This window comes from Rhinoderma darwinii, unplaced genomic scaffold, assembly GCF_050947455.1.
Source record: "Rhinoderma darwinii isolate aRhiDar2 unplaced genomic scaffold, aRhiDar2.hap1 Scaffold_712, whole genome shotgun sequence".
In the NCBI taxonomy this organism is placed as follows: Eukaryota; Metazoa; Chordata; class Amphibia; order Anura; family Rhinodermatidae; genus Rhinoderma; species Rhinoderma darwinii.
In genome coordinates, this window is record NW_027464273.1 from 1 (window position 1) to 22,722 (window position 22,722).

General features: G+C 54.5%; 1 protein-coding gene across 1 annotated transcript; it reads left to right on the forward strand.

The window, feature by feature from the left end:
• Positions 1-4,073: 4,073 nt before the first annotated feature.
• On the forward strand, positions 4,074-20,458 carry LOC142729194 (uncharacterized; the record flags this gene model as incomplete). The annotated part of the gene is made up of 4 exons (XM_075849234.1): positions 4,074-4,206; positions 11,760-11,852; positions 17,112-17,198; positions 17,880-20,458. Coding segments are annotated over 4 exons (1,503 nt in total), but the record flags the coding sequence as incomplete, so codon positions are not given.
• Positions 20,459-22,722: the final 2,264 nt, after the last annotated feature.

The window sequence follows — 22,722 nt, forward strand, 5'->3', positions numbered from 1 at the left end:
TATTACATGTGTGATATTATATTACACGGGGGGTCTGTATTACATGTCAGATATTACACGGGGGGGTCTGTATTACATGTCAGATATTACACGGGGGGGTCTGTATTAAACGGCGGGTCTGTATTACATGTGTGATATTACAAGGGTGAGGGTCTGTATTACATGTGTGATGGTACTTGGGGAGCGTATTTATTACGTGTATAATATTACACGGGGGTGATATCACGCTCCCCCCGTGTAATATCACACATGTAATACGGGCGCTTCCCCGTGTAATATTGCATGAGGACGTCTGTATTAGGTGTGATATTATATCGATATTATACGGGGCTTCAGTATTACACTGGGAGAGGGTCTGTATTACATGTCTAATATGCGGGTGAGGGTCTATATTACATGTGTGATATTACACTGCGGTTTGTATTGCATGTGTGATATTAAGCAGGGGGGTGTCTGTATTGCATGTATGATATTACGCGGGTGAGGGTCTGTATTACATATCAGATATTACACGGGGGGGGTCTGTATTACATGTCAGATATTACACGGGGGGGTCATTATTACATGTGTGATATTAAGCAGGGGGGCGTCTGTATTACATGTGTGATATTACGCGGGTGAGGGTCTGTATTACATGTGTGATATTACGCAGGTGCGGGTCTATATTACATGTCAGATATTACGCGGGTGAGGGTCTGTATTACATGTCAGATATTACACAGGGGGGTCTGTATTACATGTCAGATATTACACGGGGGGGTGTCTGTATTACATGTCAGATATTACACGGGGGGGGTCTGTATCACATGTCAGATATTACACGGGGGGGTCTGTATTACATGTCAGATATTACACAGGGGGGGTCTGTATTACATGTCAGATATTACACAGGGGGGGTCTGTATTACATGTCAGATATTACACGGGGGGGGTGTCTGTATTACACGGGGGGGGTCTGTATCACATGTGATACAGACCCCCCCGTGTAATATCTGACATGTGATACAGACCCCCCCCGTGTAATACAGACACCCCCCCCCCCCGTGTAATATCTGACATGTAATATCTGACATGTAATACAGACCCCCCCTGTGTAATATCTGACATGTAATACAGACCCCCCCGTGTAATATCTGACATGTGATACAGACCCCCCCGTGTAATATCTGACATGTGATACAGACCCCCCTGTGTAGATATTACACGGGGGGCTCTGTATCACATGTCAGATATTACACAGGGGGGGTCTGTATTACATGTCAGATATTACACGGGGGGGTGTCTGTATTACATGTCAGATATTACACGGGGGGGTCTGTATCACATGTCAGATATTACACAGGGGGGGGTCTGTATCACATGTCAGATATTACACAGGGGGGGTCTGTATCACATGTCAGATATTACAGAGGGGGGTCTGTATTACATGTCAGACATTACACGGGGGGGGGTCTGTATTACATGTCAGATATTACACGGGGATCTGTATTACATGTCAGATATTACATGGGGAGGTCTGTATTACATGTCAGATATTACACGGGGGGGATCTGTATTACATGTCAGATATTACACGGGGGGGGTCTGTATTACATGTCCGATATTACACGGGGGGGGGTCTGTATTACATGTCAGATATTACACAGGGGTGGTCTGTATTACATGTCAGATATTACACGGGGGGGGTCTGTATCACATGTCAGATATTACACGGGGGGTCTGTATTACATGTCAGATATTACACGGGGGGGGTCTGTATTACATGTCAGATATTACACGGGGGGGGTCTGTATTACATGTCAGATATTACACGGGGGGGTCTGTATTACATGTCAGATATTACACGGGGGGGTCTGTATTACATGTCAGATATTACACGGGGGCATCTGTATTACATGTCAGATATTAAACGGGGGGGGCCTGTGTTACGTGTCAGATATTACACGGGGGGGCCTGTGTTACGTGTCAGATATTACACGGGGGGGTCTGTATTACGTGTCAGATATTACACGGGGGTCTGTATTACATGTCAGATATTACACAGGGGGGTCTGTATTGCATGTCAGATATTACACAGGGGGGTCTGTATTGCATGTCAGATATTACACAGGGGGATCTGTATTACATGTCAGATATTACACGGGGGGGGGTCTGTATTGCATGTCAGATATTACACGGGGGGGTCTGTATTGCATGTCAGATATTACACGGGGGGGGGTCTGTATTACATGTCAGATATTACACGGGGGGGGTCTGTATTACATGTCAGATATTACACGGGGTGGTCTGTATTACATGTGTGATATTACAGGGGGAGCGTCTGTATTACATGTGTGATATTACAGGGGGAGCGTCTGTATTACATGTGTGATATTACACGGGGGTGTCTGTATTACATGTGTGATATTACACGGGGGTCTGTATTGCATGTCAGATATTACACGGGGGTCTGTATTGCATGTCAGATATTACACAGGGGGGGCTGTATTGCATGTCAGATATTACACAGGGGGGGTCTGTATTACATGTCAGACATTACACGGGGGGGGGGATCTGTATTACATGTCAGATATTACACGGGGGGATCTGTATTACATGTCAGATATTACACGGGGGGGGTCTGTATTACATGTCAGATATTACACGGGGGGGTCTGTATTACATGTCAGATATTACACGGGGGGGTCTGTATTACATGTCAGATATTACACGGGGGGGGTCTGTATCACATGTCAGATATTACACGGGGGGTCTGTATTACATGTCAGATATTACACGGGGGGGGGGTCTGTATTACATGTCAGATATTACACGGGGGGGGTCTGTATTACATGTCAGATATTACACGGGGGGGTCTGTATTACATGTCAGATATTACACGGGGGGGGTCTGTATTACATGTCAGATATTACACGGGGGCATCTGTATTACATGTCAGATATTACACGGGGGGGGTCTGTATTACATGTCAGATATTACACGGGGGGGGTCTGTATTACATGTCAGATATTACACGGGGGGGTCTGTATTACATGTCAGATATTACACAGGGGGGGTCTGTATTACATGTCAGATATTACACGGGGGGGCGGGCCTGTGTTACGTGTCAGATATTACACGGGGGGTCTGTATTACGTGTCAGATATTACACGGGGGGGTCTGTATTACATGTCAGATATTACACGGGGGGGTCTGTATTACATGTCAGATATTACACGGGGGGGTCTGTATTACATGTCAGATATTACACGGGGTGGTCTGTATTACATGTGTGATATTACAGGGGGAGCGTCTGTATTACATGTGTGATATTACAGGGGGAGCGTCTGTATTACATGTGTGATATTAGGTAGGGAGCGTCTGTATTACATGTGTGATATTACACGGGGGTGTCTGTATTACATGTGTGATATTACACGGGGGTCTGTATTACATGTCAGATATTACACGGGGGTCTGTATTACATGTCAGATATTACACAGGGGGGTCTGTATTGCATGTCAGATATTACACAGGGGGATCTGTATTACATGTCAGATATTACACGGGGGGGGGGTCTGTATTGCATGTCAGATATTACACGGGGGGGTCTGTATTGCATGTCAGATATTACACGGGGGGGGTCTGTATTACATGTCAGATATTACACAGGGGGGTCTGTATTGCATGTCAGATATTACACGGGGGGGGGGTCTGTATTGCATGTCAGATATTACACGGGGGGGGTCTGAATTGCATGTCAGATATTACACGGGGGGGTCTGTATTGCATGTCAGATATTACACGGGGGGGGTCTGTATTGCATGTCAGATATTACACGGGGGTGTCTTTATTACATGTGTGATATTACACGGGGGGGTCTGTATTACATGTGTGATATTACACGGGTGAGGGTCTGTATTACATGTGTGATATTATGCGGGTGAGGGTCTGTATTACATGTGTGATGTTATGCGGGTGAGGGTCTGTATTACATGTGTGATGTTATGCGGGTGAGGGTCTGTATTACATGTGTGATATATTACGCGGGTGCGGGTCTATATTACTGGTGTGTTCCTCTTTTGTGTTGTTCAGGTCATTATCCCGGTGACGTTTGACGAGGTTGCGGTGTATTTTACAGAAGAGGAGTGGGATCAGCTGGACGGTCGGCAGCGGCGGTTGTATCAGGACGTCATGATGGAGAACTTTGAGCTGGTGACCTCCGTGGGTAAGACCTCGTGTTTATATTGAGGTCCAAATGTTCTCAACATTACAATATACAGAACCCCAATACTGTGCGTCATATCTGGCAAGTTATTGCTCTGTTATACTCCCCCAACACTGGCCGTGCCGACATACAGGATAGTCAGAGAGCTCCAATATCATATACAGAGCCGAGTCCCATTACTCTGAGCAGCAGCAGCTAATATCCAGAGTAACCGCCCCGTGCAGCACTGACAGCAGCTAATATCCAGAGTAACCGGCGTGTACAGCACTGACAGCAGCTAATATCCAGAGTAACCTGCGTGTACAGCACTGACAGCAACTAATATCCAGAGTAACCTGCGTGTACAGCACTGACAGCAACTAATATCCAGAGTAACCGCCCTGTACAGCACTGACAGCAGCTAATATCCAGAGTAACCGCCCTGTGCAGCACTGACAGCAGCTAATATCCAGAGTAACCGCCATGTACAGCACTGACAGCAGATAATATCCAGAGTAACCGCCCTGTACAGCACTGACAGCAGCTAATATCCAGAGTAACCGCCCCGTGCAGCACTGACAGCAGCTAATATCCAGAGTAACCGGCGTGTACAGCACTGACAGCAGCTAATATCCAGAGTAACCGCCCCGTGCAGCACTGACAGCAGCTAATATCCAGAGTAACCGCCCTGTGCCGCACTGACAGCAGCTAATATCCAGAGTAACCGCCCCGTGCAGCACTGACAGCAGCTAATATCCAGAGCAACCACCGTGTACAGCACAGACAGCAGCTAATATCCAGAGTAACCGCCCTGTGCAGCACTGACAGCAGCTAATATCCAGAGCAACCACCGTGTACAGCACTGACAGCAGCTAATATCCAGAGTAACCGCCCTGTACAGCACTGACAGCAGCTAATATCCAGAGTAACCTGCGTGTACAGCACTGACAGCAACTAATATCCAGAGTAACCGCCCTGTACAGCACTGACAGCAGCTAATATCCAGAGTAACCGCCCTGTGCAGCACTGACAGCAGCTAATATCCAGAGTAACCGCCCTGACAGCACTGACAGCAGCTAATATCCAGAGTAACCTCCGTGTACAGCACTGACAGCAGCTAATATCCAGAGTAACCGCCATGTACAGCACTGACAGCAGCTAATATCCAGAGTAACCGCCATGTACAGCACTGACAGCAGATAATATCCAGAGTAACCGCCCTGTACAGCACAGACAGCAGCTAATATCCAGAGTAACCGGCGTATACAGCACTGACAGCAGCTAATATCCAGAGTAACCGGCGTGTGCAGCACTGACAGCAGCTAATATCCAGAGTAACCGGCGTGTGCAGCACTCACAGCAGGTAATATCCAGAGTAACCGCCCTGTACAGCACTGACAGCAGCTAATATCCAGCGTAACCGGCGTGTACAGCACTGACAGCAGCTAATATCCAGAGTAACCGGCGTGTACAGCACTGACAGCAGCTAATATCCAGAGTAACCGCCGTGTACAGGACTGACAGCAGCTAATATCCAGAGTAACCGCCCTGTGCAGCACTGACAGTAGCTAATATCCAGAGTAACCGGCGTGTGCAGCACTGACAGCAGCTAATATCCAGAGTAACCGCCCTGTGCCGCACTGACAGCAGCTAATATCCAGAGGAACCGCCCTGTGCCGCACTGACAGCAGCTAATATCCAGAGTATCCGCCCTGTGCAGCACTGACAGCAGCTAATATCCAGAGTAACCGCCCTGTGCAGCACTGACAGCAGCTAATATCCAGAGTAACCGCCCTGTGCCGCACTGACAGCAGCTAATATCCAGAGTAACCGCCCTGTGCAGCACTGACAGCAGCTAATATCCCGAGTAACCGCCCTGTGCAGCACTGACAGCAGCTAATATCCAGAGTAACCGCCCTGTACAGCACTGACAGCAGCTAATATCCAGAGTAACCGACCTGTGCAGCACTGACAGCAGCTAATATCCAGAGTAACCGCCGTGTGCAGCACTGACAGCAGCTAATATCCAGAGTAACCGGCGTGTGCAGCGCTGACAGCAGCTAATATCCAGAGTAACCGCCCTGTGCAGCACCGACAGCAGCTAATATCCAGAGTAACAGCACTGACAGCAGCTAATATCCAGAGTAACCGCCCTGTACAGCACTGACAGCAGCTAATATCCAGAGTAACCGACCTGTGCAGCACTGACAGCAGCTAATATCCAGAGTAACCGCCGTGTGCAGCACTGACAGCAGCTAATATCCAGAGTAACCGGCGTGTGCAGCGCCGACAGCAGCTAATATCCAGAGTAACCGCCCTGTGCAGCACCGACAGCAGCTAATATCCAGAGTAACCGCCCTGTGCAGCACCGACAGCAGCTAATATCCAGAGTAACCGCCCTGTACAGCACAGACAGCAGCTAATATCCAGAGTAACCGGCGTGTGCAGCGCTGACAGCAGCTAATATCCAGAGTAACCGCCCTGTACAGCACTGACAGCAGCTAATATCCAGAGTAACCGGCGTGTACAGCACAGACAGCAGCTAATATCCAGAGTAACCGGCGTGTACAGCACTGACAGCAGCTAATATCCAGAGTAACCGGCGTGTACAGCACTGACAGCAGCTAATATCCAGAGTAACCGCCCCGTGCAGCACTGACAGCAGCTAATATCCAGAGTAACCGCCCTGTGCCGCACTGACAGCAGCTAATATCCAGAGTAACCGCCCCGTGCAGCACTGACAGCAGCTAATATCCAGAGCAACCACCGTGTACAGCACAGACAGCAGCTAATATCCAGAGTAACCGCCCTGTGCAGCACTGACAGCAGCTAATATCCAGAGCAACCACCGTGTACAGCACTGACAGCAGCTAATATCCAGAGTAACCGCCCTGTACAGCACTGACAGCAGCTAATATCCAGAGTAACCTGCGTGTACAGCACTGACAGCAACTAATATCCAGAGTAACCGGCGTGTGCAGCACTGACAGCAGCTAATATCCAGAGTAACCGGCGTGTGCAGCACTCACAGCAGGTAATATCCAGAGTAACCGCCCTGTACAGCACTGACAGCAGCTAATATCCAGCGTAACCGGCGTGTACAGCACTGACAGCAGCTAATATCCAGAGTAACCGGCGTGTACAGCACTGACAGCAGCTAATATCCAGAGTAACCGCCGTGTACAGGACTGACAGCAGCTAATATCCAGAGTAACCGCCCTGTGCAGCACTGACAGTAGCTAATATCCAGAGTAACCGGCGTGTGCAGCACTGACAGCAGCTAATATCCAGAGTAACCGGCGTGTACAGCACTGACAGCAGCTAATATCCAGAGTAACCGGCATGTACAGCACTGACAGCAGCTAATATCCAGAGTAACCGCCCTGTGCCGCACTGACAGCAGCTAATATCCAGAGGAACCGCCCTGTGCCGCACTGACAGCAGCTAATATCCAGAGTATCCGCCCTGTGCAGCACTGACAGCAGCTAATATCCAGAGTAACCGCCCTGTGCCGCACTGACAGCAGCTAATATCCAGAGTAACCGCCCTGTGCAGCACTGACAGCAGCTAATATCCCGAGTAACCGCCCTGTGCAGCACTGACAGCAGCTAATATCCAGAGTAACCGCCCTGTACAGCACTGACAGCAGCTAATATCCAGAGTAACCGACCTGTGCAGCACTGACAGCAGCTAATATCCAGAGTAACCGCCGTGTGCAGCACTGACAGCAGCTAATATCCAGAGTAACCGGCGTGTGCAGCGCTGACAGCAGCTAATATCCAGAGTAACCGCCCTGTGCAGCACCGACAGCAGCTAATATCCAGAGTAACAGCACTGACAGCAGCTAATATCCAGAGTAACCGCCCTGTACAGCACTGACAGCAGCTAATATCCAGAGTAACCGACCTGTGCAGCACTGACAGCAGCTAATATCCAGAGTAACCGCCGTGTGCAGCACTGACAGCAGCTAATATCCAGAGTAACCGGCGTGTGCAGCGCCGACAGCAGCTAATATCCAGAGTAACCGCCCTGTGCAGCACCGACAGCAGCTAATATCCAGAGTAACCGCCCTGTGCAGCACAGACAGCAGCTAATATCCAGAGTAACCGCCCTGTACAGCACAGACAGCAGCTAATATCCAGAGTAACCGGCGTGTGCAGCGCTGACAGCAGCTAATATCCAGAGTAACCGCCCTGTACAGCACTGACAGCAGCTAATATCCAGAGTAACCGCCCTGTGCAGCACTGACAGCAGCTAATATCCAGAGTAACCGCCGTGTGCAGCACTGACAGCAGCTAATATCCAGAGTAACCGCCCTGTGCCGCACTGACAGCAGCTAATATCCAGAGTAACCGCCCTGTGCCGCACTGACAGCAGCTAATATCCAGAGTAACCGCCCCGTGCAGCACTGACAGCAGCTAATATCCAGAGTAACCGCCCTGTACAGCACAGACAGAAGCTAATATCCAGAGTAACCGCCCTGTGCAGCACTGACAGCAGCTAATATCCAGAGTAACCGGCGTGTACAGCACTGACAGCAGCTAATATCCAGAGTAACCGCCCTGTGCCGCACTGACAGCAGCTAATATCCAGAGTAACCGGCGTGTGCAGCACTGACAGCAGCTAATATCCAGAGTAACCGCCCTGTACAGCACAGACAGCAGCTAATATCCAGAGTGACCGGCGTGTACAGCACTGACAGCAGCTAATATCCAGAGTAACCGCCCTGTGCAGCACTGACAGCAGCTAATATCCAGAGTAACCGGCGTGTGCAGCACTGACAGCAGCTAATATCCAGAGTAACCGCCCTGTGCCGCACTGACAGCAGCTAATATCCAGAGTAACCGGCGTGTACAGCACTGACAGCAGCTAATATCCAGAGTAACCGCCCTGTGCCGCACTGACAGCAGCTAATATCCAGAGTAACCGCCGTGTACAGCACTGACAGCAGCTAATATCCAGAGTAACCGGCGTGTGCAGCACTGACAGCAGCTAATATCCAGAGTAACCACCGTGTACAGCACTGACAGCAGCTAATATCCAGAGTAACCGCCCTGTGCCGCACTGACAGCAGCTAATATCCAGAGTAACCGCCCTGTGCAGCACTGACAGCAGCTAATATCCAGAGTAACCGGCGTGTGCAGCACTGACAGCAGCTAATATCCAGAGTAACCGGCGTGTACAGCACTGACAGCAGCTAATATCCAGAGTAACCGCCATGTACAACACTGACAGCAGCTAATATCCAGAGTAACCGCCCTGTGCCGCACTGACAGCAGCTAATATCCAGAGTAACCGCCGTGTACAGCACTGACAGCAGCTAATATCCAGAGTAACCTGCGTGTGCAGCACTGACAGCAGCTAATATCCAGAGTAACCTGCGTGTGCAGCACTGACAGCAGCTAATATCCAGAGTAACCGCTCTGTGCAGCACTGACAGCAGCTAATATCCAGAGTAACCGCCCTGTGCCGCACTGACAGCAGCTAATATCCAGAGTAACCGCCCTGTGCAGCACTGACAGCAGCTAATATCCAGAGTAACCGCCCTGTGCAGCACTGACAGCAGCTAATATCCAGAGTAACCGCCCCGTGCAGCACTGACAGCAGCTAATATCCAGAGTAACCGCCCCGTGCAGCACTGACAGCAGCTAATATCCAGAGTAACCGCCCTGACAGCACTGACAGCAGCTAATATCCAGAGTAACCGCCCTGTGCAGCACTGACAGCAGCTAATATCCAGAGTAACCGCCCTGTGCAGCACTGACAGCAGCTAATATCCAGAGTGACCGCCCTGTGCCGCACTGACAGCAGCTAATATCCAGAGTAACCGCCCTGTGCAGCACTGACAGCAGCTAATATCCAGAGTAACCGCCCTGTGCAGCACTGACTGCAGCTAATATCCAGAGTAACCGCCCTGTGCAGCACTGACTGCAGCTAATATCCAGAGTAACCGCCCTGTGCAGCACTGACTGCAGCTAATATCCAGAGTAACCGCCCTGTGCCGCACTGACAGCAGCTAATATCCAGAGTAACCGCCCTGTGCAGCACTGACAGCAGGAGACGAGCGGGGAGTGATCAATAAGGTGCTGGTCGGTGGTCTCCGGTATCTGGCGCCTCGCTGACTGCAGAACATCCCACATTTGCTGGAGGGTGCGTGCGGGGAGGATCCATAGAGCGAACAAGACGATCGAGGTCCCACAGATGCTCAATTGAGTTGAAGTCTGGGGAATTAGGGGCCGGGGAAGTACTTGGAGGTCTTGGTCGTGCTCTTCCTGTCGGACATTTCTAGCCGTGTGACTTGTCGCATTCTTTCTGGAAGATTCCATCTACCCCAGAGAAGACCATCAGCATGCATGGGGGGGATGTGATCTGCAACGATGGGTTCATACCAAAATCACTTCAGAGCCGTCCACATGGATGAGTGGCCCAGAGAATGCAATGAAAAACATCCCCCGACCATAGCGCTGCCGCCACCGGCTCGTGTTCTTCCAGCAGTGGTTGTCGGGTATTTGTTCTCTGATATTTCTCGCTTGACGCCAAGATCCGTTCCATGAAGCAGAAAACGTGACTCATCGGAGAAGACAACCCATTACCAAACCCTCTGCCAATTATCGGGGGTCTAATTCCGATCCTGCTGTGCAAATTGAAACCTTTTTTCCGCTGCAGTTTTGTTACATAGGAGCAGTGACATCTGTCGGCTCCGGAGCCCCATACGCAGTAGGTTCGCGGTTGTATTGGACACACGTCCGGTAGCCCCCTGGATGACTTTCACGGTGAGCTGCTCCAGGTAGCGTCTCGTTCGGCCCTCGCGCACCTTCGTAGCCGACCTTCACCTCTCCAGTTTCCACGTCCCTTATTCCCAATGGCGCCATTTGTCCACTCACTATACAACTTCACCACAGCAGCACGGGAACAGTTCACAAACTGCGCTGTGTGAGAACTACTCCATCCTGGGCCGAAAGCCGATAATCAGCCCTTATTACAACTCGGATAAATCGCCCGTTACCCATGGCAACAACCAGTGATAAGTGATCAGTCAGCCGACCACACACCTTATATACCCACCTGGGCATCACTGCCTTCCTGGGCTACGCGCTGCCGGCGGCGAAAGTAGGAGGTGCAAATAATAATGGGACTCTGCCATGTGTATCGCCTTATTACGGGGGATCGGCACCTGCTCCTCTTATGGCTGTGACAGACAACTCGCTCAGCTACAGGGATATAATATTACAGGTCGTCCATCATTCACTGCTGGTCACATGACCCGGTGCTCTTACCTCAGCGCATCAATGTGTGTAGACCTGGTATCTTTAGCCGCTCGTCTCCTCACCTCCATACAATCACACTTCACATTGAGCCGCTCGTCTCCTCACCTCCATACAATCACACTGCACATTGAGCCGCTCGTCTCCCCAGCTCCATACGTTGTCCGTTGTAGATCAGCCAGGTAGGTAGTTTTCGTCTGGGGTTGAGCTGCTGGACAGCGGTTATGAGACGGCCTCTTAAAATATCTGTACTCCGTGCCCTGTGAACAAAGGAACGCCAGTAATTGGCCTCTCGCTGATCTCCCTCAGGTCTCCTGATTCATAGAGTTAATCGGTCGGATCTGGAATCTGAAGAGAAAACGCAACTATGGAGAAGAGCGAGTCCTCCAAAGTCAACTAAAGGTAAGCAGGAGGATAAATGAGGACGACAGGTGGAGGGTGAGTGACGGAGCGAGGACTGAGGCGAGGAGGACGGCGTAAGGAGGGACGAGGCGAGGAGGACGGTGTAATGAGGGACGAGGCGAGGAGGACGGCGTAATGGGGGAGGAGGACGGCGTAAGGAGGGACGAGGCGAGGAGGACGGTGTAATGGGGGACGAGGCGAGGAGGACGGTGTAATGAGGGACGAGGCGAGGAGGACGGCGTAAGGAGGGACGAGGCGAGGAGGACGGCGTAAGGAGGGACGAGGCGAGGAGGACGGCGTAATGGGGGAGGAGGACGGCGTAATGGGGGAGGAGGACGGCGTAAGGAGGGACGAGGCGAGGAGGACGGTGTAATGAGGGACGAGGCGAGGAGGACGGCGTAATGGGGGAGGAGGACGGCGTAAGGAGGGACGAGGCGAGGAGGACGGTGTAATGGGGGACGAGGCGAGGAGGACGGTGTAATGGGGGACGAGGCGAGGAGGACGGCGTAATGAGAGGCGAGGAGGACGGCGTAATGGGGGAGGAGGACGGCGTAAGGAGGGACGAGGCGAGGAGGACGGTGTAATGAGGGACGAGGCGAGGAGGACGGCGTAATGAGGGACGAGGCGAGGAGGACGGCGTAATGAGAGGCGAGGAGGACGGCGTAAGGAGGGACGAGGCGAGGAGGACGGCGTAATGGGGGACGAGGAGGACGGCGTAAGGAGGGACGAGGCGAGGAGGACGGTGTAATGGGGGACGAGGCGAGGAGGACGGCGTAAGGAGGGACGAGGCGAGGAGGACAGCGTAATGGGGGAGGAGGACGGCGTAAGGAGGGACGAGGCGAGGAGGACGGCGTAATGGGGGACGAGGAGGACGGCGTAAGGAGGGACGAGGCGAGGAGGACGGTGTAATGGGGGACGAGGCGAGGAGGACGGCGTAATGGGGGACGAGGCGAGGAGGACGGCGTAATGGGGGATGAGGCGAGAAGGACGGCGTAATGAGGGACGAGGCGAGGAGGACGGCGTAATGGGGGACGAGGCGAGGAGGACGGTGTAATGGGGGACGAGGCGAGGAGGACGGTGTAATGAGGGACGAGGCGAGGAGGACGGTGTAATGGGGGACGAGGCGAGGAGGACGGTGTAATGGGGGACGAGGCGAGGAGGACGGTGTAATGGGGGACGAGGCGAGGAGGACGGCGTAATGGGGGACGAGGCGAGGAGGACGGCGTAATGGGGGACGAGGCGAGGAGGACGGTGTAATGACGGACGAGGCGAGGAGGACGGCGTAATGGGGGACGAGGCGAGGAGGACGGCGTAATGAGGGACGAGGCGAGGAGGACGGCGTAATGGGGGACGAGGCGAGGAGGACGGCGTAATGGGGGACGAGGAGGACGGCGTAAGGAGGGACGAGGCGAGGAGGACGGTGTAATGGGGGACGAGGCGAGGAGGACGGCGTAAGGAGGGACGAGGCGAGGAGGACGGCGTAATGGGGGACGAGGAGGACGGCGTATGGAGGGACGAGGCGAGGAGGACGGCGTAATGGGGGACGAGGCGAGGAGGACGGCGTAATGGGGGACGAGGCGAGGAGGATGGCGTAATGAGGGACGAGGCGAGGAGGACGGCGTAATGGGGGACGAGGCGAGGAGGACGGCGTGATGGGGGACGAGGCGAGGAGGACGGCGTGATGGGGGACGAGGCGAGGAGGACGGCGTAATGGGGGACGAGGCGAGGAGGACGGCGTAATGGGGGACGAGGCGAGGAGGACGGCGTAATGGGGGACGAGGCGAGGAGGACGGCGTAATGGGGGACGAGGCGAGGAGGACGGCGTAATGGGGGACGAGGCGAGGAGGACGGCGTAATGGAGGACGGCGTAATGGGGGACGAGGCGAGGAGGACGGCGTAATGGGGGACGAGGCGAGGAGGACGGCGTAATGGGGGACGAGGCGAGGAGGACGGCGTAATGAGGGACGAGGCGAGGAGGACGGCGTAATGACGGACGAGGCGAGGAGGACGGCGTAATGGGGGACGAGGCGAGGAGGACGGCGTAATGGGGGACGAGGAGGACGGCGTAAGGAGGGACGAGGCGAGGAGGACGGCGTAATGGGGGACGAGGCGAGGAGGACGGCGTAATGGGGGACGAGGCGAGGAGGATGGCGTAATGAGGGACGAGGCGAGGAGGACGGTGTAATGGGGGACGAGGCGAGGAGGACGGCGTGATGGGGGACGAGGCGAGGAGGACGGCGTAATGAGGGACGAGGCGAGGACGACGGCGTAATGGGGGACGAGGCGAGGAGGACGGCGTAATGAGGGACGAGGCGAGGAGGACGGCGTAATGGGGGACGAGGCGAGGAGGACGGCGTGATGGGGGACGAGGCGAGGAGGACGGCGTGATGGGGGACGAGGCGAGGAGGACGGCGTAATGGGGGACGAGGCGAGGAGGACGGCGTAATGGGGGACCAGGCGAGGAGGACGGCGTAATGGGGGACGAGGCGAGGAGGACGGCGTAATGGGGGACGAGGCGAGGAGGACGGCGTAATGGGGGACGAGGCGAGGAGGACGGCGTAATGAGGGACGAGGCGAGGAGGACGGCGTAATGGGGGACGAGGCGAGGAGGACGGTGTAATGAGGGAGGAGGCGAGGAGGACAGGTGTAATGGGGGACGAGGCGAGGAGGACGGCGTAATGGGGGAGGAGGACGGCGTAATGGGGGAGGAGGACGGTGTAATGAGGCGAGGAGGACGGCGTAATGAGGGAGGAGGCGAGGAGGACGGTGTAATGGTGGACGAGGCGAGGAGGACGGCGTGATGAGGGACGAGGCGAGGAGGACGGCGTGATGAGGGACGAGGCGAGGAGGACGGTGTGATGAGGGACGAGGCGAGGAGGACGGCGTGATGAGGCACGAGGCGAGGAGGACGGCGTGATGGGGGACGAGGCGAGGAGGACGACGTGGCGAGGAGGACGGTGTAAAGGGGGAGGAGGACGGCGTGATGAGGCACGAGGCGAGGAGGACGGCGTAATGGGGGACGAGGCGAGGAGGACGGCGTGATGGGGGACGAGGTGAGGAGGATGGTGTAATGACGGATGAGGTGAGGGGGACAAGGCGAGGAGGACGGCGTGATGAGGCACGAGGCGAGGAGGACGGCGTGATGAGGCACGAGGCGAGGAGGACGGCGTGATGAGGCACGAGGCGAGGAGGACGGCGTGATGGGGGACGAGGCGAGGAGGGCGGCGTAATGACGGATGAGGTGAGGGGGACGAGGCGAGGAGGACGGCGTGATGGGGGACGAGGCGAGGAGGACGGCGTGATGGGGGACGAGGCGAGGAGGACGGTGTAATGGGGGACGAGGCGAGGAGGACGGCGTGATGGGGGACGAGGCGAGGAGGACGGCGTGATGAGGCACGAGGCGAGGAGGACGGCGTGATGGGGGACGAGGTGAGGAGGGCGGCGTAATGACGGACGAGGTGAGGGGGACGAGGCGAGGACGGCGGCGTGATGAGGCACGAGGCGAGGAGGACGGCGTGATGAGGCACGAGGCGAGGAGGACGGCGTGATGAGGCACGAGGCGAGGAGGACGGCGTGATGAGGCACGAGGCGAGGAGGACGGCGTGATGGGGGACGAGGTGAGGAGGTCGGCGTAATGACGGATGAGGTGAGGGGGACGAGGCGAGGAGGACGGCGTGATGGGGGACGAGGCGAGGAGGACGGCGTGATGGGGGACGAGGCGAGGAGGACGGCGTAATGAGGGACGTGGCGAGGAGGACGGCGTAATGGGGGACGAGGCGAGGAGGACGGTGTAATGAGGGACGAGGCGAGGAGGACGGTGTAATGAGGGACGAGGCGAGGAGGACGGTGTAATGAGGGACGTGGCGAGGAGGACGGCGTAATGGGGGACGAGGCGAGGAGGACGGCGTGATGGGGGACGAGGTGAGGAGGACGGCGTGATGAGGCACGAGGCGAGGAGGACGGCGTGATGGGGGACGAGGTGAGGAGGGCGGCGTAATGACGGATGAGGTGAGGGGGACGAGGTGAGGGGGATGTTGTATGGAGTTGATGCTGACAGATGAAGAGGTGGTGAGTGAGAGGATTATAGTGAGTAGTGGGGTAAAGCCTCCAGATTTCCAGTGTGATTTCCTCTTAAACCCATTGGATTCTATTTTTGGTGGTTTCTCCTTGGGACGTCACTATTGGACCCTTGGCCGTTGTTTTCACGTTGTTCCTGGTGGTTGTGTTTTTTGCTTTTATCCTTGTTTGGCTTCTTTTACGCTTTTCCTCTCATGCGCTCAGATGTTTTGTCTTGTCCTGACCCGGGAGTGAGGACGATTATCTTCTCCGTCTTTATTCACAATTGTCTGGGTTTTCCAATATCTTGCGTTGTCGCTGTATTGTTTGTGATCCTCGTGCATGACACTTTTTTCTATGTGTTTAAGGGTTTGTCTGCTGTACTGTCTATGTTTAATGAAGTGGATTTTTTGGATTGTTGAATATCACGGTGTGCGCACTTTTCTTCTGGTCCGTCGCTTGTTGCTTAGAATTAGTCTGTAAGACGCCAGTGATGTGCCCAGAGCAACTAATTGTCCCAGGACAGGGGGACTGGGGGGGGGGGATGGTGAGGACTGGGGGGGGATGGTGAGGACTGGGGGGGTTGGGGAAAACAGGGGGACTAGGGGGGGAGGGGTTGGTGAGGACAGGGGGACTAGGGGTGAGGGGTTGGTGAGGACAGGGGGACTAGGGGGGGAGGGGTTGGTGAGGACAGGGGGACTAGGGGGGGAGGGGTTGGTGAGGACAGGGGGACTAGGGGGGGAGGGGTTGGTGAGGACAGGGGGACTAGGGGGGAGGGGTTGGTGAGGACAGGGGGACTAGGGGGGAGGTGTTGGTGAGGACAGGGGGACTAGGGGGGAGGGGTTGGTGAGGACGGGGACTGGGGGGTTGGTGAGGGGGGGTATGGGTAGGTGAGGACAGGAGGACTGGGGGGTAAGGACAGGGGGACGGGGGGGTGGAGTGAGGACAGGCTCACGGGGGGGGGTGAGTACAGGGGGGGGAGTGAGTACAGGGGGACGAGGACAGGGGGACCGGGGGAGGAGTGAGGAAGGGGGGTACTGGGTGGATTGAGGACTGGGAGATGGAGTGAATATCAGCAACTGATGTTGCTGAGACTGCTGAGTAGACAGACCGGGGACATGTGATCTATGTAGCGGGTGTCTGGGGTAGGGCGTTTGCTGGGCAGAACGGGGAATTATATGTCGGATTTTCTCTCTCTCTCAGGGAAGCCTGGGCTAAAAATTGTTATAAAAGAAGACAAGGACCCGTTGCCGTCGCCGCAGGCCGACATGAAGGGGTTCAGCTACGTTGGTGAGTTACTCAGAATATAGGAACATTTACTGTATTGTCTACAGAGCCGGCACAGGAGGCGCTGGGAGGTGTCTCCCCTGCTCTTACTGGAAATGATCCTGACGGAGATCTGAGGGGGTTCAGGGACCCCCATCTCTTATGTCTACACGTGTACAGACATTAGCGCACATGTAGTGATCTGAGCGGCAGATGTAGAGCGTTATATCACATGCTGCCAGCCACGCACGGGGAATACGCCACATTCAGCGGGACCACCGCTCGTTGGGCTGTCGCTCCTGGTCGTGCTGGCAGCGTACGGCTTACGTGTGGCCGGTATATCCGTCATTTACCTTTTTAATTGCTAGACCATCGAGTGACTGCATTTACACGCACAACGATTCGCTGAACGGAAGATTGAAATTTTGAGCGCGTCTGAAGATTAGTGATATTGATTGTGAGATGAAAAACGGAATTATTGGACTGTGTGTATTATGGGTGTGTGTAGTCCGTGTAGTCCCTGCTCGCCGGAGTAAGCGCTGCCTTCACGGAGCGGTTTGTCTCATCTCTGCACTTGATTTGTTTAGCCTGACTATTAGTCATCGTTTGGGGGATCTGCCCCCAGGTTCTCGGCCCCGTGCTGATGACTGTCGTGTATTATTTCCGGCTTCTTTTCATATAACACGTCTTTCTCTTCTCTGATAGCTGGAGGTTTTCGGGCTGCTCCTGAACTCTCACGTGAGGACCGTTTGTCGTCTCGCCGTCTCCTGAGGTCGGATCTGAATGGTGATAACCTGGTTCCCAAGCCGAGCGCCCAGTTATCTGTGGACAGACCCTACTCCTGCTCAGATTGTCACCGCAGCTTCATCCGGAAGTCCCACTTGACCAGCCACCAGCGCACTCACCGAGGAGAACGCCCCTATCCCTGCGACATCTGTGGCAAGCGATTCCACTACCGCCACCACCTGGTTGGCCACAAACGCATCCACACGGGGGAAAAACTGTTCTCCTGTGAACACTGTGGGATCCAGTTTAACCATAAAGGGAACTATCAAACTCATCAACGGCTGCACACGGGAGAGCGACCCTTCTCATGTGACCTGTGCGGCAAAAGCTTTAACCGCAAGGCCGACCTGATCACGCACTGCCGCATACACACGGGGGAGAGGCCTTTTACGTGTTCTGATTGCAGCAAGAGCTTTAGCCGTAAACAGCACCTGGTGACTCACATGCGTAGACACACGGGCGAGACCCCGTTCTCCTGTAACCAGTGCGAGCAGAGTTTTGCCCTTCGGAAGGCTCTGCTGCGCCACCAGGAACTGATTCACTCTACAGAACGACCTCACAGCTGCCCAGAATGTGGGAAAGGCTTTGCCTGCCGCTCACATCTTCTCAGCCACCAGCGTGCGCATCAGAATGGGGGTGGAGAAAAGCCGTTCTCCTGTGATCAGTGCCGCAGAAGCTTTGTGGCCCAGCCTCACCTGCAGGTACATAAGAGAAGCCACAGTGGTGTCCCGGGGGAGCGGCCCTACACCTGCGCCGACTGCGGGAAAGGCTTTAATAGTAGACAATACCTGAGTCGGCACCAGAAGATCCACACTGGAGAACGGCCTTTTCGGTGCAATGTGTGCGGGGACAGTTTTATACAGAAGCCCAACCTTGAGCGGCACAAGGGCATTCACAGTGGTCAGCGCCCATTTCCATGCCTGGTCTGTGGTGGAAGTTTCTACAAGAAACACAACCTGGTGCGTCATCAGAGGATACACACGGGGGAGAGGCTGCACTTCAGCTGTAAAGTGTCCCAGCCTATTACCCCATCCGGAGAGATGGACACTGGAGTGACAGCAGGAAAGCCGTGTCCAAATGTCTGTAGCCACGCTCACTCCGAGCATTGAAGATTGGATTACATCACGATGCCGTATGTACTGATGCTGGAGCATAGTGATCGTTAGTGACCGATCGTTACCACAAGCTGGTCCTACAAGGTTTAAAGCCATATTGACCATGTATCAAGCCACAGAGCGTCGCAGCATGACATACCTGGGAAATCATACGGAGCGTCACGACACGACCTACCCGGGGGGAGATGCAGAGTGGTGTGACACGACCTACCTGGGTTGGAGACACAGCGTGGCACGACACCCGAAGACAGATGTGGGGTGCTGCGGCACAACCTACCTGATCTGTGTTTCTCACTGAGCGGGTCGCGCTGTGTCAGTCCGTCTTTCTCCTCGCGTGGGTCGCGCTGTGTCTATAAGGGATTTCTCCCGGCCTGGGTCGCGCAGTGTCGGTCCGTATTTCTCCCCGCGTGGGTCGCGCAGTGTCGTTCCGTGTGTCTCCCCGCGTGGGTCGCGCAGTGTCGGTCCGTGTGTCTCCCCGGGTGGGTCGCGCAGTGTCGGTCCGTGTGTCTCCCCGGGTGGGTCGCGCAGTGTCGGTCCCTGTGTCTCCCCGGGTGGGTCGTGCAGTATCGGTCCGTGTGTCTCCGCGGGTGGGTCGCGCAGTGTCGGTCCGTGTGTCTCCCCGGGTGGGTCGCGCAGTGCGGGAGCGCGTGTCTCCCCGGGTGGGTCGCGCAGTGCGGGTGCGCGTGTCTCCCCGGGTGGGTCGCGCAGTGCCGGTCCGCGTGTCTCCCCGGGTGGGTCGCGCAGTGCCGGTCCGCGTGTCTCCCCGGGTGGGTCGCGCAGTGCCGATCCGCGTGTCTCCCCAGGTGGGTCGCGCAGTGTCGGTCCGCGTGTCTCCCCGGGCGGGGTCGCGCAGTGTCGGTCCGCGTGTCTCCCCGGGCGGGGTCGCGCAGTGTCGGTCCGCGTGTCTCCCCGGGCGGGGTCGCGCAGTGTCGGTCCGCATGGCTCCCTGGGCGGGTCGCGCTGTGTCGGTCCGCGTCTGACGAAGTTCTCCGGAGCCTGAAGCGTTCTAGTTTGCGCACTGTTCTGATCCTCTCGGTTTTTGTCACTGGTACATGTCCCTTACGTTGCCTCCATTCTATCACATGTCTGATCACAGGAGCTCACTCCCTGGAGATGTCAGAGAGCATAAAACTTATTCTTATCCCTGAAGTTGTGCTCTGAAGCACCTGTATCACCTGTGCTGCCGCTGGAGCTCTCCTAGATTACAGTATAGGAGGCCTGTATATATGTAAGATCCGGGGACTCTGGCTGCTGTATATATGTAAGATCCGGGGACTCTGGCCGCTGTATATATGTAAGATCCGGGGACTCTGGCCGCTGTATATATGTAAGATCCGGGGACTCTGGCCGCTGTATATATGTAAGATCCGGGGACTCTGGCCGCTGTATATATGTAAGATCCGGGGACTCTGGCCGCTGTATATATGTAAGATCCGGGGACTCTGGCCGCTGTATATATGTAAGATCCGGGGACTCTGGCCGCTGTATATATGTAAGATCCGGGGACTCTGGCCGCTGTATATATGTAAGATCCGGGGACTCTGGCCGCTGTATATATGTAAGATCCGGGGACTCTGGCCGCTGTATATATGTAAGATCCGGGGACTCTGGCCGCTGTATATATGTAAGATCCGGAGACTCTGGCCGCTGTATATATGTAAGATCCGGGGACTCTGGCCGCTGTATATATGTAAGATCCGGGGACTCTGGCCGCTGTATATATGTAAGATCCGGGGACTCTGGCCGCTGTATATATGTAAGATCCGGGGACTCTGGCCGCTGTGTATATGTAAGATCCGGGGACTCTGGCCGCTGTATATATGTAAGATCCGGGGACTCTGGCCGCTGTATATATGTAAGATCCGGGGACTCTGGCCGCTGTATATATGTAAGATCCGGGGACTCTGGCCGCTGTATATATGTAAGATCCGGAGACTCTGGCCGCTGTATATATGTAAGATCCGGCGCACTATGGTGATATACATGTATACTCTGTAGATAAGGCGATGCTCTTGAGTTCAGTCCTGTGGTTCATTTGTGTGCAAGTCGGTCAGTGGGGGACGCTGTCCCAGCAGAGTCTATGCATTATATATACATTTGGTAATAAAATCCTGATGAGTGGAAGCTGCGTGGCCTCTGTATGTGGACAGACATTTACATCACCCGTCTATGTCGTCGTCTTTCCATAATCCCAGCTGTTTAATGATGGAACGACCCATTCTCTGCTGCTGTTTTATCCTGGGCTCGGCTCGTGTCCCACCTCCGCTACCCCGACCTCCCCCCCCAGGTTCACTGCTGAAAACATAATCTGATCTCTCCTCCCCCGAATTATGGAAGGAAATAATCATCCACAGAGAAGAACAAAGCGTTTATAAACCGATTCCTCTTTATATATAATAATCTACAGTGATTTATATTTATAATCCAGAGGTTTATATAACCAGATCCGCAGAAGATCCTCCGGGGGAGGGGGGGGGGATGTCTGCCGTGTCGGCGTTTGGAATACATCAATTCAAGTCCATTCAATCTAAGATTTACATATCACTCCCATGCAGAACAGGTTCCTTTCTGGATTTACATTTACAGGCTGAAAAGTATCAAGTGGCCGGGACGGAAACCGGGAGCGCTAAACTGCACGCACGTAGTCGCCATTCACATTGTACAATGACCGCCATACCAGGCGGAGCTCGCCACAGCAAAAATAAATTGTAACAGCAGTTATGAGGTGGAGGCGACCAGATCAGTAAGAGATGAGTGTTGTGTTAATGGCTGTCACGCAGATGTTTACTACGATCGCCTGAATAAGTTCTTAGTCTCCGTTCATAAGTTCCGTCAGGGGAACCCACAGGTTTCCGTTTGCATCACCATTAATTTCAATGGTGACTGATCCGATGCAAATGGTTTCCGTTTGTCACTGTTGTGTAAGAGTTCCGTGGTTTTGCCAGAATGACTGCGGCATTGATTCTGTCAAAACAACGGAGACATACGGAAACCATTTGCACCGGATCCGTCACCATTGAAATTAATGGTGATGCAAACGGAAACCTATGGGTTCCCCTGACGGAAAGCTCAGACTGAACCCGTGGAAGGAGTCCTGACTCTGATGTGAACGAAGCCGTAGTCCTACAATCCAGCAATCCCTTCCCTCAAATACAACAAGTGGCTTAGAAGCTGTTAGCCGTTGTAAGGGAGGATGAGAAATTAGCAAAAAATACTGGATCAAGGTTGTGGGGTGGTGGTGAGACGTCCCCCGACTCTGGGAAATAGGCTTCCTCCATCACTATATACTAATGGTTCAGGACACACAAGGTGGTTGCACCGTCCCGTGTGTAGAGCAGCCGTGTCTAGCCGTGCGTCCCGTGTGTAGAGGAGCCGTATCTAGCCGTGCGTCCCGTATGTAGAGGAACCGTATCTAGCCGTGCGTCCCGTGTGTAGAGCAGCCGTGTCTAGCCGTGCGTCCCGTGTGTAGAGGAGCCGTATCTAGCCGTGCGTCCCGTATGTAGAGGAACCGTATCTAGCCATGCATCCCGTTTGTAGAGGAGCCGTATCTAGCCGTGCGTCCCGTGTGTAGAGGAGCCGTATCTAGCCGTGTGTAGAGGAGCCGTATCTGGCCGTGCGTCCCATGTGTAGAGGAGCCGTATCTAGCC